The 12,328-nt window shown below is 42.8% G+C and overlaps 1 protein-coding gene across 5 annotated transcripts in view; it reads right to left on the bottom strand.

The window, feature by feature from the left end:
* MAP3K21 (mitogen-activated protein kinase kinase kinase 21) overlaps positions 1–9,934 on the bottom strand; it is a 56,585-nt gene extending 46,651 nt beyond the window's left edge. For all 5 annotated transcript variants that reach the window (XR_002889044.3, XR_010599763.1, XM_042848359.2 and 2 more), the window contains exon 1: positions 8,987–9,934. Coding sequence is in view for 3 of the 5 variants with exons in the window: in XM_042848359.2 (XP_042704293.1) it covers positions 8,987–9,791 (805 nt within the window). In the remaining 2 variants the exon portion in view is untranslated. The remainder of the gene's footprint in view (positions 1–8,986) is intronic.
* Between the last annotated feature and the right edge of the window lie 2,394 nt (positions 9,935–12,328).

Raw genomic sequence — 12,328 nt, 5'->3', positions numbered from 1 at the left:
AATAAGGTTTCAAGTATAGGAAAGTTTGGAGCAAGAAAGCAAACGTGATGGAATTTAAGTGAAATCCCAAGAGTCACAACTTCTAACATTCAAGAAGTCAGAAATTTAACTTAAAGTCATGAAGTTTGTTACTATCCTTATACAGCACAAGTTAATTTGTATTTAACAAACATGTTAAAATATTGGTCTCATCTTATGATTCACAATAAGTAATTATAGCTCATCCATCAAATTCGATGGGAGACTCCATCATCAAAGTATTTGTACTGTTAAAGCCAAATGTGCACCTAATTTTATGCTGCTATGTGTGCTAATTCTACCTTCAGAAAATGAAAAATGAAGCTTTTTTTTTTTTTTTTTTTTTTAAAAAGCACATACTTTTTGAAGCTATTGTTAACTTAGGGCAGCGTTTCCCAAACTGTGTTCCGCAGAACGCTGGTGTTCCACACGATGTGAATAGGTGTTCCATGAAAGACTCTTGCATTTAATTTTTGTACTACTTTATATGCGATTTCCAGTTAGAAACTGTTAGTTCAAGTTATTTTAAATTTGTATTTTTGCTTTGTTTTATAAAATAAAATATATTTGAGCATAAATAAAGCAGTTTTTTACTTGAAAACCAAACAATTACAAAATAATATTATAAGTGTTCCGTAATAGGCTAAAAAGTGTTCAGTGGCCAAACAAGTTTGGGAAACGCTGACTTAGGGCATTAGAATTAGTTTTGGAAAGAAGGAAAGACTAGAGGCTTTTAACTTTGCCCCAGTACCCTAATAGTTCAAAGTGCCCATCTACACATTTTAAATAACACTTATTTTACACAGCCATTTTCAGTTCAAATCCTGCTATACGGGGGCTGAAAATATTTTGAGAGATAAGAAACTGACAGTCTGCAAACAAAAAAATCCAATAGCTAAGTTTAACCTTTAGATTCTTCAGGAATCTATAAATTGGTATTAAAGCTCCAAAGTTAATATTAATGTTACTTCTCTACTTTTTACAAGTCATTGTAAAAATTTTAATGGCATTTCTATGTTGTAGCTAACAGTGCTCAAACACAAACACATTCATGCCGAACAGTAAAACTTAAAACTGAAAATCAAGCTGGATCTTCTCAAGTTTACCAGCACTACACAAAGCGTCTTGTTCCCACATGATATATACGCCTAAATAGCATGCAACATAATTTTCCTTCTATTTAGGCATATATCACTTCAAAAGTGTGAGGCCCAAGGTTTTAAAAGCTTTTTTGTTATGTCTATTTCTGTTAATTTCAATGGAAGTTAGACACATAGGCACTTCTGAAAATTCCACTAGGCATCTATCTGCATCATTGGGTGCATAACTACTTTTAAAAATCTGGCCCAGTATTTCTAAAGACCTTGTATAAAAGTAGGAAATTATGAAGTTGTGTTTTTTATTTTTACGTGTACACAAGCAAATACTGATGTCATAGCCAAAATTACTGCTATCCTAGTTATCACCAATCAAAAGCTCCAAAACATATTTTCCTTTGAGAAAAAGGTTACAGTCAGAAAATTAATGGGATGTTTGGGCTAGAACTAAACCCTGTTTTAGCCCCCCCAAAAAAGTCACAGAACCTACCCTCTCCAAGATTTCCAGTGGAGAAACTTGACTGGAGGGAATCCAAGATGGAATTTGGAGGAAAGGAACTCAAAAGAACAGCTGTAAAACAGCTCACTTAAGGAAGATTGAAGATATATTTAATTATTATTTTATAACAAGGAAGATGGGGAAGTTGTTGGCAAGTAGGGTCAAGGGAAAGACTAGATCATGACTACATTTTTGAAAGAGCCAACAGCTGTTCAGGGATGGAGTCAAAGATGCAAAACACAATCTTAACTACAAACAAAATAAATGAATAGGTCAGAGTTAAAGCTGTGTATTTAAGTGTGATTTTCAGCTGTTTGTTGGGCTGACTGAGGGCAGCAGTCCTGTTGAAATGAAACTGGATATGTTAGAGAAGGCATTAGTGTTGTAGAATGGTGGAGTTTTGTGACTGTAATGGACTAATGCTTGAAAAATCAGTTTGTTCTAGGTGTTGCCTTTAATGTATGAGTTCCTGGCTTTTGGTATTTGCATTGTAAGGAAACATATCTGATCAACCTTAACTCTAGTTTAAAGAAGTTTATGTATGGCATTTTTAATTTTGTTCACTTGTTAGAGTCTAGGATAGAGTTAACACATTCAGAGGGGGCAAATCAAAGTTAACTGCTTCGGCTCGATAGATTAGGTTTTCGACCCACATATGAGATAACTAGAATATTATTCACTCTTTGGCAGGTTAAGGACTTTATACACAAACGCTGTATTGCATAGAACTAATAAAATAGGTATATTGCCAAGAGATAGCCATTGTATGAAAAAAAACATTAAACAAGCGCTGTGATTTTTACTTTAAAAACATGTTGCAACAAGTCATCCAACTGCAGATTAGAATTATTAGTTTCTATAAACTACTTTATCCACTGCAATCAAGACATATAAGTTGCTACATGTAACGGGCAAGTTTATCTCCAAACACTAAATTAACTTTAACACCACTTTCTGGACAAACTCAAAAAATGCACAAAAAATACAATGCCCATCCTACTTAGACACAGCTGGTAAAGTGTAATATGTTTATGCTGTAATGTGGTGTTTGGTGTCTGGAAAAGCCAATGGGTCTAATTTTTAGTGGTGCTGAGCATGTGGGGCTCCCACACAAGACCATGGGAATGTCAGGTGCTCAGAACCTTGGGGCAGGTGTGTGTGTGTGGAGAATCAAGACCTTGATGTGAGAGTACACTAAACCATGAAAAAAGATTGTTGAGAACAGTACAAAAGAAAGAAAAAGAAATACAAGGTAAGAAATTCAAAGAAGTGACCTAATTTTACAAAAGATACATAGATAAAAAAAGGTGGCACATCTATGCCAGTGAATTAAAACAGACCCTATTCCCTTAGGAAAGGCTTACTTTGGAAGTCATTAGGGAGAGATGACACAAACTAAAATTTGCAAGTATTGTTCTATGCTAGCACAGCATTTTAAAAAGTTTGGTGCAAGATGGACAGCAATACTACTACTTTCCACTTACATATCTTCTTTTTTCCATAGATCTCAAAGCACTTCAAGATGGGCAAGCATTACCCCCATGTTATAGATGGGCAAACTGAGGGACAGAGAATGTAACGCTGCAGGTCTCTCTCCCCCCTTCCAACTCTCACAAAGCCAAGGGAGATCACATGAAAACATAGACCCACATGGCCCAGTGACTCCAGGATGGAACTGCCCCCAACATTTTCTGAATGAAGTTATGGGTTTGTCTCCATCATACTAAGGAGAGCTCACTGTTTTGAAAAGTATAGCTCATATAGATTAATCTCAGACCTATCATAGCCTATCAAAAGCCAAGAATTTTTCTCCATAAGGAGAAGACAGAGAAAGAAAAGCTGAAGAGAAACAATCCTGAGTTCAGAGGATTGAAGAAAAACTCGAGGGGAACAGAGGTATTTTTGCAAGTTTTCAGTATCATCTTCTGACTGGAATAACCTCTTTTTCTCTCTCAGTTATTTTAATAGTACACTCCACCATAATTTGAGTGGTCTTGCTGGGAAGGACCTCAGAGAAACTCTAGGAAAGAGTTTGATTTTTGCCTTCCTTATAAGCAGCAGGGACCTTACTTCAGCCAGGAGCAAGGTAACAAGAGTGATTTGGTTAACAGCTGACTGCAGTTTAATCAGAGCAGGCTCTGCAGCCTCACCAGTACCCACCCTGGTTCCTGAGGCATCTCTGTCCTACTGTCTTGGACACCTTCTCACTATCCCTTTTTGGTGCCTCTTAGCCATGGCAACAAGCCTTTCAATATCTCTAACACAGCCAACCTCTGTGCATTTGGGGGGTGGGGAGGGAGATCCTCAGCATATTCTAAATAACAGCATTCAATGAGTGTGCGAGAATGCTATTTGTATGGATATTATAGTGTTAATCTACTTACATCACAGTTGTTTATTCAGCTTTTAAAAACAGTTTCCTATTTTCAGTTTTGCTATTCCCTTCTAAATTTAAATAAAGCCACATCAGGTAGACTGTCCACTTTCTGCGGTTTCACTGTTCACTTTTTGTGTGCGATTCCTTTAAATTATAAGCTACTCTGAGTTTCCATGGAAAGTTTCCTGCAGGTACTAACACCTGCATTCAGGATGTGGAACTTGTTTTTCCCAGCTGGAGGCACTGAATGTTCTAAAATCAGGTACTGGAATTAAAGTAGCATTTGCAAAGTGCAGGCTAATACGTGTTCACTAACATGCAGTATAGAATCCTAATCTAGACAAGGCCCTGAAAAGTTTGCCAAAGGCTCAAGTAAACCCAAATCTCCCTAGCCCTCTCATTTAATTTGGTGCCCCTGTTCAGAAGTAAATGCTTGACTTTATTTAAAGAGAGAGTTAAATATTTAAATAAACAAACAATTATGGTCACCTAAACACCCCTAACTCTTTCTTCAGTATTATAACTGTTAACCAGAAACTCTTAGATAAACATTCAACCATCAGTTTCATTAAGTCAAACAGCAACGATAAGACAATACATTACTTTAATATTAACAAACCCATATGATAGTTAAAGAAGACTTGAGTGTCTGATTTCAGATTGTACCCCAAGGATACAATTAAGGATGTACAGGTAAGTAATTGCACAGTTTTTAACATTTTCTTTTTCTTCAAGTGGAACTTGAATTTATAATTTCTCAACTTATTTATGTTTTGAGAAACTACAATGATTTCCTCGGGATTTTTTAAGCAGATATATCAGATAAAGACAGGTAAAATCCTTCTTTCAATCTTGATTCTATTTTTTTTTTTTTGGCCTTGGAATTTCTTTAGATTAATACCAAAGTTTGGAATTGCTTAGTGACAAGAGACCCTGCAAGCCACCCAGAGGTGGACCATGTTCCTTTCCAAACAACCTCTTCCTTCATTACTGCCATCCATGTAGGTCATGAAGACTGCAAAACATACATGTTTCAGAGTAGCAGCCGTGTTACAGGTACATTGATAAGTGTTACATCTATATTTAAAAGGTAAAAATTGTGTTATTCAAAAGTGGACATAACTATGTATTTTTGTGATGACACCTTTAAGTGTGAAAGATGGGACATGGGGGAGCACAGCTGTGCATGCCTCTCCCACCTCCTCTCCCCAGCTAAAAGCAGAGTGTACCCCTTCACTCATGCTTCTGGGAGCTCAGCTTCCTGTGAACATCATCTCCTTCTGTTTCATGCAACTTGTGAAGAAACAAGAACACATCAAATAGAAGAGATGGATCCTATGTAGAAAGCTTACGGTGCTCGGAACCTTCCTGCATGAAGTGATATCCTGTACTGATATCTGCCAGCTAAATCCATCCAGTAAGTCCTAACTACCTTTTCCTCAGAGAGCAAGGGGAACAAGTGAAACTGACAGGCACCACATTCAAAACAGGTAAGAGGAAACAAAGGTCCCCCCCCGCCCCCCCTCAAAAAATCAATCTACATTTGCCTCCTTTATTCCCCCCCACAGGAAGAGTTTTCTCCCTGCTAGTTTTCTCTCTCCATGGGGATGGAAAATGACAGATCCTGGCACCTCCCAACTTTCCTTTTCATCTGGGGATAAAGAAAGTACATGCCACTGGCTTCCCTCCCATGGACACTGGTTCGGGGAAATTTACACAAAGCTAGCCTGTCTTTATACCCATCATTCTGCAAAAAAATCTCATTGCTCTCACCAGGGCTGTCCCTAGCTATTCTGGGGCCCTACGCAGCCCCCCCGTGGACGCTGGTTCGGGGAAATTTACACAAAGCTCCAGGCCCGGCCCTGCTGCAGTCTTCAGGGGAGTGGGAATGGGGGTGGGGCATGGGCAGGAAGAGCTGGGGAAGAGGCGGAGCAGGGGCGTGGGCCATGGAGAAGAGGCAGAGCAGGGGCTGAAGCAGCACACAGCTGTGCAGGGCACCAGAAAATTTGGGGCACCAAATTTCCTGGTGCCCTACACAGCTGCACATTTTGCGTAAAGGTAAGGATGGCCCTGGTCCTCACTGTTGCTGCCCTGGTCAGACAGGATTTTCTTCTCTTCTCCTAGATTGGCAGCTGTGAGATAGTACTATTATAAGGTCCTGGACTGTCCAGAAGACCCAAACTACATTAGCTGACTTAGGAGGGGACAACATGCTTGTTTGGGCATATTCCATGTGTGTACTGTGGTTGTTGATGCTAAGTTATTAATATCCTGCACCAGGTAGGGAATAGGCCAGTGATTCTTGAGCCAGATTCTGCTCTGAGGAAAATAGTACAAAATCAAATCAATAAATAACCTCCCCCCAAAAAACCTTTTATCTGAATAGGGTAGAATCCAACCTTTAAGTCTGATGGACCAATTATTGGACAAGAGGATGCTATCCAAGTGGCAGACAAATTTCAGATTCAGGTAATCCATTTCATGAATATATTTCAAAACAATGAATACACCAGCTCACTCTCACCTAATCTTAATCTCAGTGAGACACTGGTTGAGACTCAGAACCATGTCATCATCTGAGTTGGATGTGAGCAGCATAGTGAAAACACCCCCGCCCCATGCCCAGTACTCTCCTAATGGCATCATATACATCTTTAATGTGGCAGGTGGGGGGTAGAATAGCACACTGCAGCTCCATTCACTTGAGTCCTTTGGGAAAAGGATGAGTTGCCCACAACTACCTGTTGAGATCTTGCCAAAAAAATAAAAAACTGCTGAAGGGCAGCTCATCACCCCTGCCAATGTTTGCAGGCTACTCAACAGCATTTTGTGATCAATGGTATCAAAAGAAGGTGATCTAATATAACCAGCACGGACATTCAGTCTACCAGAAAGAGATGGTCAATCACTGCATTCTGTCTGCCAGTGCTAGGTCTATACACAGATTGAGAAGGATGAAGATTATGAACAGCATTTAAATACTTTGAGTTGTCTCATAGTTTGGGGAAAAAAATAATGTAACACAGCCTGGGAGTGCAATTACTGCAAAAGTCTTGGTTCAGTGGGTCTTTTAGAGAAAGATGAGGGTATGTTCCTGGGTATGACTTGGGTACAAAGATTTTTCTGATGCTTTTTTCCATTTTTAATGTTTGTTAGTGGAAGTAAATTGTTACTTCTGTATGATTATTTAAAACTGTTGACTGATGAACTATTTTTACATTGGTATTAATGCTGATGGGTGGTTATTTTAAGTATTTTTGTCAGGGTGCTCAGAGTTTTTATATGGGTGTTTTTATAATGTTAAATCTAAATGAAATAAAGTTAGAATTTATCACCACTGGTTGCAACATGAGCAGTGTGGATAAGGTGCCAACAGCCACTAACATTTTAATCACTCCGTTCAGAGCAAGTCTAAACAGTGTAAAAAATATCAGTAGCTGCCAACCTCTTGTCTGCAAGAAAACCTCCATCACTATCCCCCTCTGGTGAAACTACCAGTGTGAAATATTAGAGGGAAAAAAGGCTAGCATAGACAGAGCCCCCAAAACTTAAAATGACATTAACCACAAGAACATAGTGATCTAATGGTGAAAAGCTAATTCAAACATGTCCTATGATAGTAACAACCAAGTGTTGTTGGTCCAAAATCCAGTTTCTAGGGTACCAGCACTCACAAAACAAAAGGATCTAAAATATTCGCAATTTTAGCAACTCCTGCAGAGAGACCAAGGATTCACTAGGCATAAAAACTGAGCTCCCTCTCACTCCTTCAGGTGATTTTTCATAACAAGAGCAGAGGAACTTCTACTACCACCATCTCACTGTCTTTTTTTAAATGAAAGAACTAGAAGCTCCATGTCCATTAATCAGACACCATTCATCAGCACTAAATCATGTTAACGAAAAAAGTATGATAGAAGTCAAATATGTGATAGTCACCATCATTAAATCTTTTATTAATAAAAAAATAAGGTAGGAGGAAGAAAGAAGATACTATGAAAAACATTTTCTTGTGAAGTGTTTTATAACCACAGAACACACAAGGAAGAAAGTATATTATGAGTCTGCTATTTTACTCAGTTTTCTTTTTTTTTTTTTTTAAGTTTCTGTCTAGGAAGATAGGACTTTGCTCTCTGTGTTACAATTAGGTATATAAACTCTGTGCTAATTTTTAACAGAGTTTTTACCTAATTAGTGATATGGTTGGCTTACATATCACATGATTGATCAGTAACCAAGACAACTAACCAACCATGTCACTCTTGCCAGAAGCTCCCACTGCCACAAGACTGTCTTCCAGCAAGCAAATAAACACTTATTTCAATATAGCTCTTCCTAATGGTGTCAGTTTATGGTTTTAACCATTCCTCCTCCTTTTTAACTCTGTACAGAAGGATATCCCCAATGCATTACCACAGGACCTACTTGGAGAGGGGAGGGCATGTTATGCCTCGCTGAGGTACCACAGGATAGCTGCCCAGATTTCCCCAGAAAACAATATAATGTAACTTATGCAGTGTGGTGGGTGCAGATACATCAACACCATCTCAATAAGTTGGTTTGTGGACACCAACTGAACTTGTAGCCAGGTAAGATTGGTTTGAGCATTGGCCTGCTAAACCCAGGGTTGAGGGGTCACTTAAGAATCTGGGGCAAAAATCTGTCCAGGAATTGGTCCTGTTTTGAGCAAGGGGTTGGACTAGATGACCTCCTGAGGGCCCTTCCAACCCTGAGAGTCTATCTGGTTACAAAAAGTCACAATTACAGGTGTAACGTGTAAGTCAAAGTCTCATGTGTTAGCGCCTTCATTCCAACTGTCCACATCCAGCAGCTTGTGACAAATGTATAGCTCTAACAGGCCATGTCCCTCTCACTCCATAAATCTGATTTATTCAGCAGCCTCCTTTCTTTTGCTGATCATAAAAAAACATGGTTAAAACACTAAAGAGATAGTTGAAATACCCTCTTAAAACAAAAGTCATTTAGAAGACTTACTATTGCTCGATTTGAGGTCTCGGTGTAGGATGGGGACGATGGCTTCCTCGTGCAGGTAGAGCATCCCGCGGGCTATCTGTACTGCCCAATTCACCAGGATGTGCGGAGGTACGCGGCGGCCCCAACGGCTTCCCCCGCCGGTGGTGGCTGCCCCTGCTAGGGCTCTATTGAGGGAGCCTCCCCTCGCAAACTCCATCACCAGGCAGAGGTTGGGCTCCCGCAGGCAGACTCCGTGCAGCTCGATGATGTTGGGATGCTTCAACATGGAGAACAGCTTGGCTTCCTGCCGCACGCTCTCCGCTGTGGCCATGATGTCTTCATCGGGGTCCTGCCGGGCCGCTTTCACCGCCACTTCCTGGCCCCTCCAGGTGGCCCGATACACTTTGCCGAAGCCCCCCACGCCAATGATCTCCTGCAGCTCCAGATGCTGGAAGTCAATCTGGGCTGGGGAGCCTGGCTGGTCTCCCCCGCCTCCGGCCCGCCAGTCCTGCGGAGCCGGGCTCGGGGCCGGGCGCCCGCCCTTCTCCTGCTGGCGGTGCTGGGGCGGGTACCGGCCCGGCTGGTAAGTCACATAGTTGGCCGGGAAGATGCCGAGGCGGTGGCGGATTTTGCCCGCCCACCAGCCATCGTCCCCCGAGACGGCCGCATCCTTGGACAGCACCTCGACCACGTCGCCCCGCCGCAGGCTCAGCTCGTCCTCCCCGTTCGCCTCGTAATCGTACAGCGCGGTCCAGAGCGGGCAGGACGGGCCGCCGCCGCCCGCCGAGGAGCCCTCGGCCGCCGCCCCGGAGCCCAGCAGAGCCATGGCAGGGGCCGGGGCACGGGCCGCAGCAGCCTCAGCCGCGGCATCCGGGAGAGCCGGAGGCGCCGCCGGGGAAGCTCATCCTCACCTGCCGGCCGCGCTAACCGCACCTGCGCGCGGGGTGGGGCGGGCCCCGCTGAGCGGCCGGCGGCGACCCACGGGTAAAGCGGCCAAGCCCGCGAGGGGCAGCGGGGCAGGCCCAGGCCGGTCTCTGCTCCGCCTGTGCCCGCAGCTTCATGGGGCCAGCACCGGCCGCGCCGCCCCGGCCCGAGCTGCTCCAGACTCCCAGCCCAACGGGGCCTACCTCCGCCCTCGACCGCGCCGGATTGGCCAGCCCGGGACACGTGATCCACGGGGACAGGCGGGGGAGGGTCAAAGGCAGGTGCAGGTGCCCTGCCTGCTTCGCGCACTGACAGGCCGGCGGGCCCCACTGCGGGTGGGTCGGGCCAATAGCGCCGGGAGAGCGGGAAGGCGTTAGTGTAACACACGGCAAACTCCGTTCTCCAGCTCTGGGGGAGAGACTTGGCAAACACCTTCAATTTAAACTAAGCTGACGAGGTATTCTCTCTACCTGCGAGAGAGACTAGGCAAGCCTGGGCACAGCGGTGCCAAGGCGTGAGTAAGGGGGCAGAGGGGAGTGCCAGTCTGTAAGCATGTGAGTTAGGCTCTGGCTGCATTGCTTTCTTCCCTCCCACCCCTTACAACTTCCCCTCATGGCTCCCCCTTGTTGCAGATCATTAGTGTAGACAATTTGCATTTTAAGTTTTAACTATGGTGCCATCTACATCTATTTGGACCAGCTCTAGCCAACATGGTGGTTAAAATGCTGGCACCTGTCAGTTCATGGTCTACACTAGCACTCCCACCACTGTTACCTATGGTAAGAAAGTGTAGTAGACAAAAAGAAGAACAGGAGTACTTGTGGCACCTTAGAGACTAACAAATTTATTAGAGCATAAGCTTTCGTGGACTACAGCCCACTTCTTCGGATGCATCGTGCTGTAGTCCACGAAAGCTTATGCTCTAATGAATTTGTTAGTCTCTAAGGTGCCACAAGTACTCCTGTTCTTCTTTTTGCGGATACAGACTAACACGGCTGCTACTCTGAAACCTGTAGTAGACAAGGTTATCAGGGAAGAGATTAAGGAAAAAAGAAGGAAACTGGAGGAAAAAAATAATGGGAAGAAAATAATGCAAATTATAATGATGCAAATCAGACAGCAAATACAGTAGAAGAAACGAAAAACTGGAGTGAAAGAATAAAGGGGAAAGGTGGAGAAAGAAAAGCAAGACAATCTAGCATTAAAATACATTAAAAAGAACAAGACAAGTATAGTACACAATCTTGTAAAAAGAACGAGGAGTACCACAAGTACCTTAGAGACTAACAAATTTATTTGAGCTTAAGCTTTCATGGGCTAAACCCCACTTCATTAGATGCATGCAGTGGAAAATACAGTAGGAAGATATACATACACAGAGGACATGAAAAAAATGGGTGTTGCCATACTAACTATAACGAGAGTAATCAGTTAAGGTGGGCTATTATCAGCAGGAGAAAAAAAACTTTTATAGTGATAATCAGGATGGCTCATTTCCAACAGTTGACAAGATGGTGTGCTTAACGGCGGGGGGGGGGGGGGGGGGAAATGCATGGGAAAATAGTTTTTAGTTTGTGTAATGACCCATTCACTCCCAGTCTTTATTCAAGCCTAATTTAATGGTATCAAGTTTGCAAATTAATTCCAATTCTGCAGTTTCTTGTTGGAGTCTGTTTTTGAAGTTTTTTTGTTGGAGTATTGCGACTTTGAGGTCTGTAATCGAGTGACCAGAGAGGTTGAAGTGTTCTCCGACTGGTTTTTGAATGTTATAATTTTTGACATCTGATTGGTGTCCATTTATTCTTTTGGGTAGAGACTGTCCGGTTTGGCCAATGTACATGGCAGAGGAGCATTGCTGGCACATATCACATTGGTAGATGTGCAGGTGAAAGAGCCTCTGATAGTGTGGCTGCTGTGATTAGGTCCTATGACAGTGTCCCCTGAATAGATATGTGGACAGAGTTGGCAACAGGCTTTGTTGCAAGGATAGGTTTCTGGGTTAGTGTTTTTGTTGTGTGGTGTGTGGTTGCTGGTGAATATTTGCTTCAGGTTGGGGGGCTGTCTGTAAGCGAGGACTGGCCTATCTCCCAAGATCTGTGAGAGTGAGGGATCGTCCTTCAGGATAGGTTGTAGATCCTTGATGATGCACTGGAGAGGTTTTAGTTGGGGGCTGAAGATGACAGCTAGTGGCGTTCTGTTACTTTCTTTGTTGGGCCTGTCCTGTAGTAGGTGACTTCTGGGTACTCTTCTGGCTCTGTCAATCTGTTTCTTCACTTCAGCAGGTGGGTATTGTAGTTGTAAGAATGCTTGATAGAGATCTTGTAGGTGTTTGTCTCTGTCTGAGGGGTTGGAGCAAATGCGGTTGTATCTTAGAGCTTGGCTGTAGACAATGGATCATGTAAGTAACGCTTAACATTCTTCTGTAACTGTGCTGAATTT

Source organism: Chrysemys picta, chromosome 3 (genome assembly GCF_011386835.1).
Source record: "Chrysemys picta bellii isolate R12L10 chromosome 3, ASM1138683v2, whole genome shotgun sequence".
Lineage (NCBI taxonomy): Eukaryota > Metazoa > Chordata > Testudines > Emydidae > Chrysemys > Chrysemys picta.
Note: the sequence above shows the minus strand (reverse complement) of the source record. Positions and strands in the feature narration are given on the sequence as shown.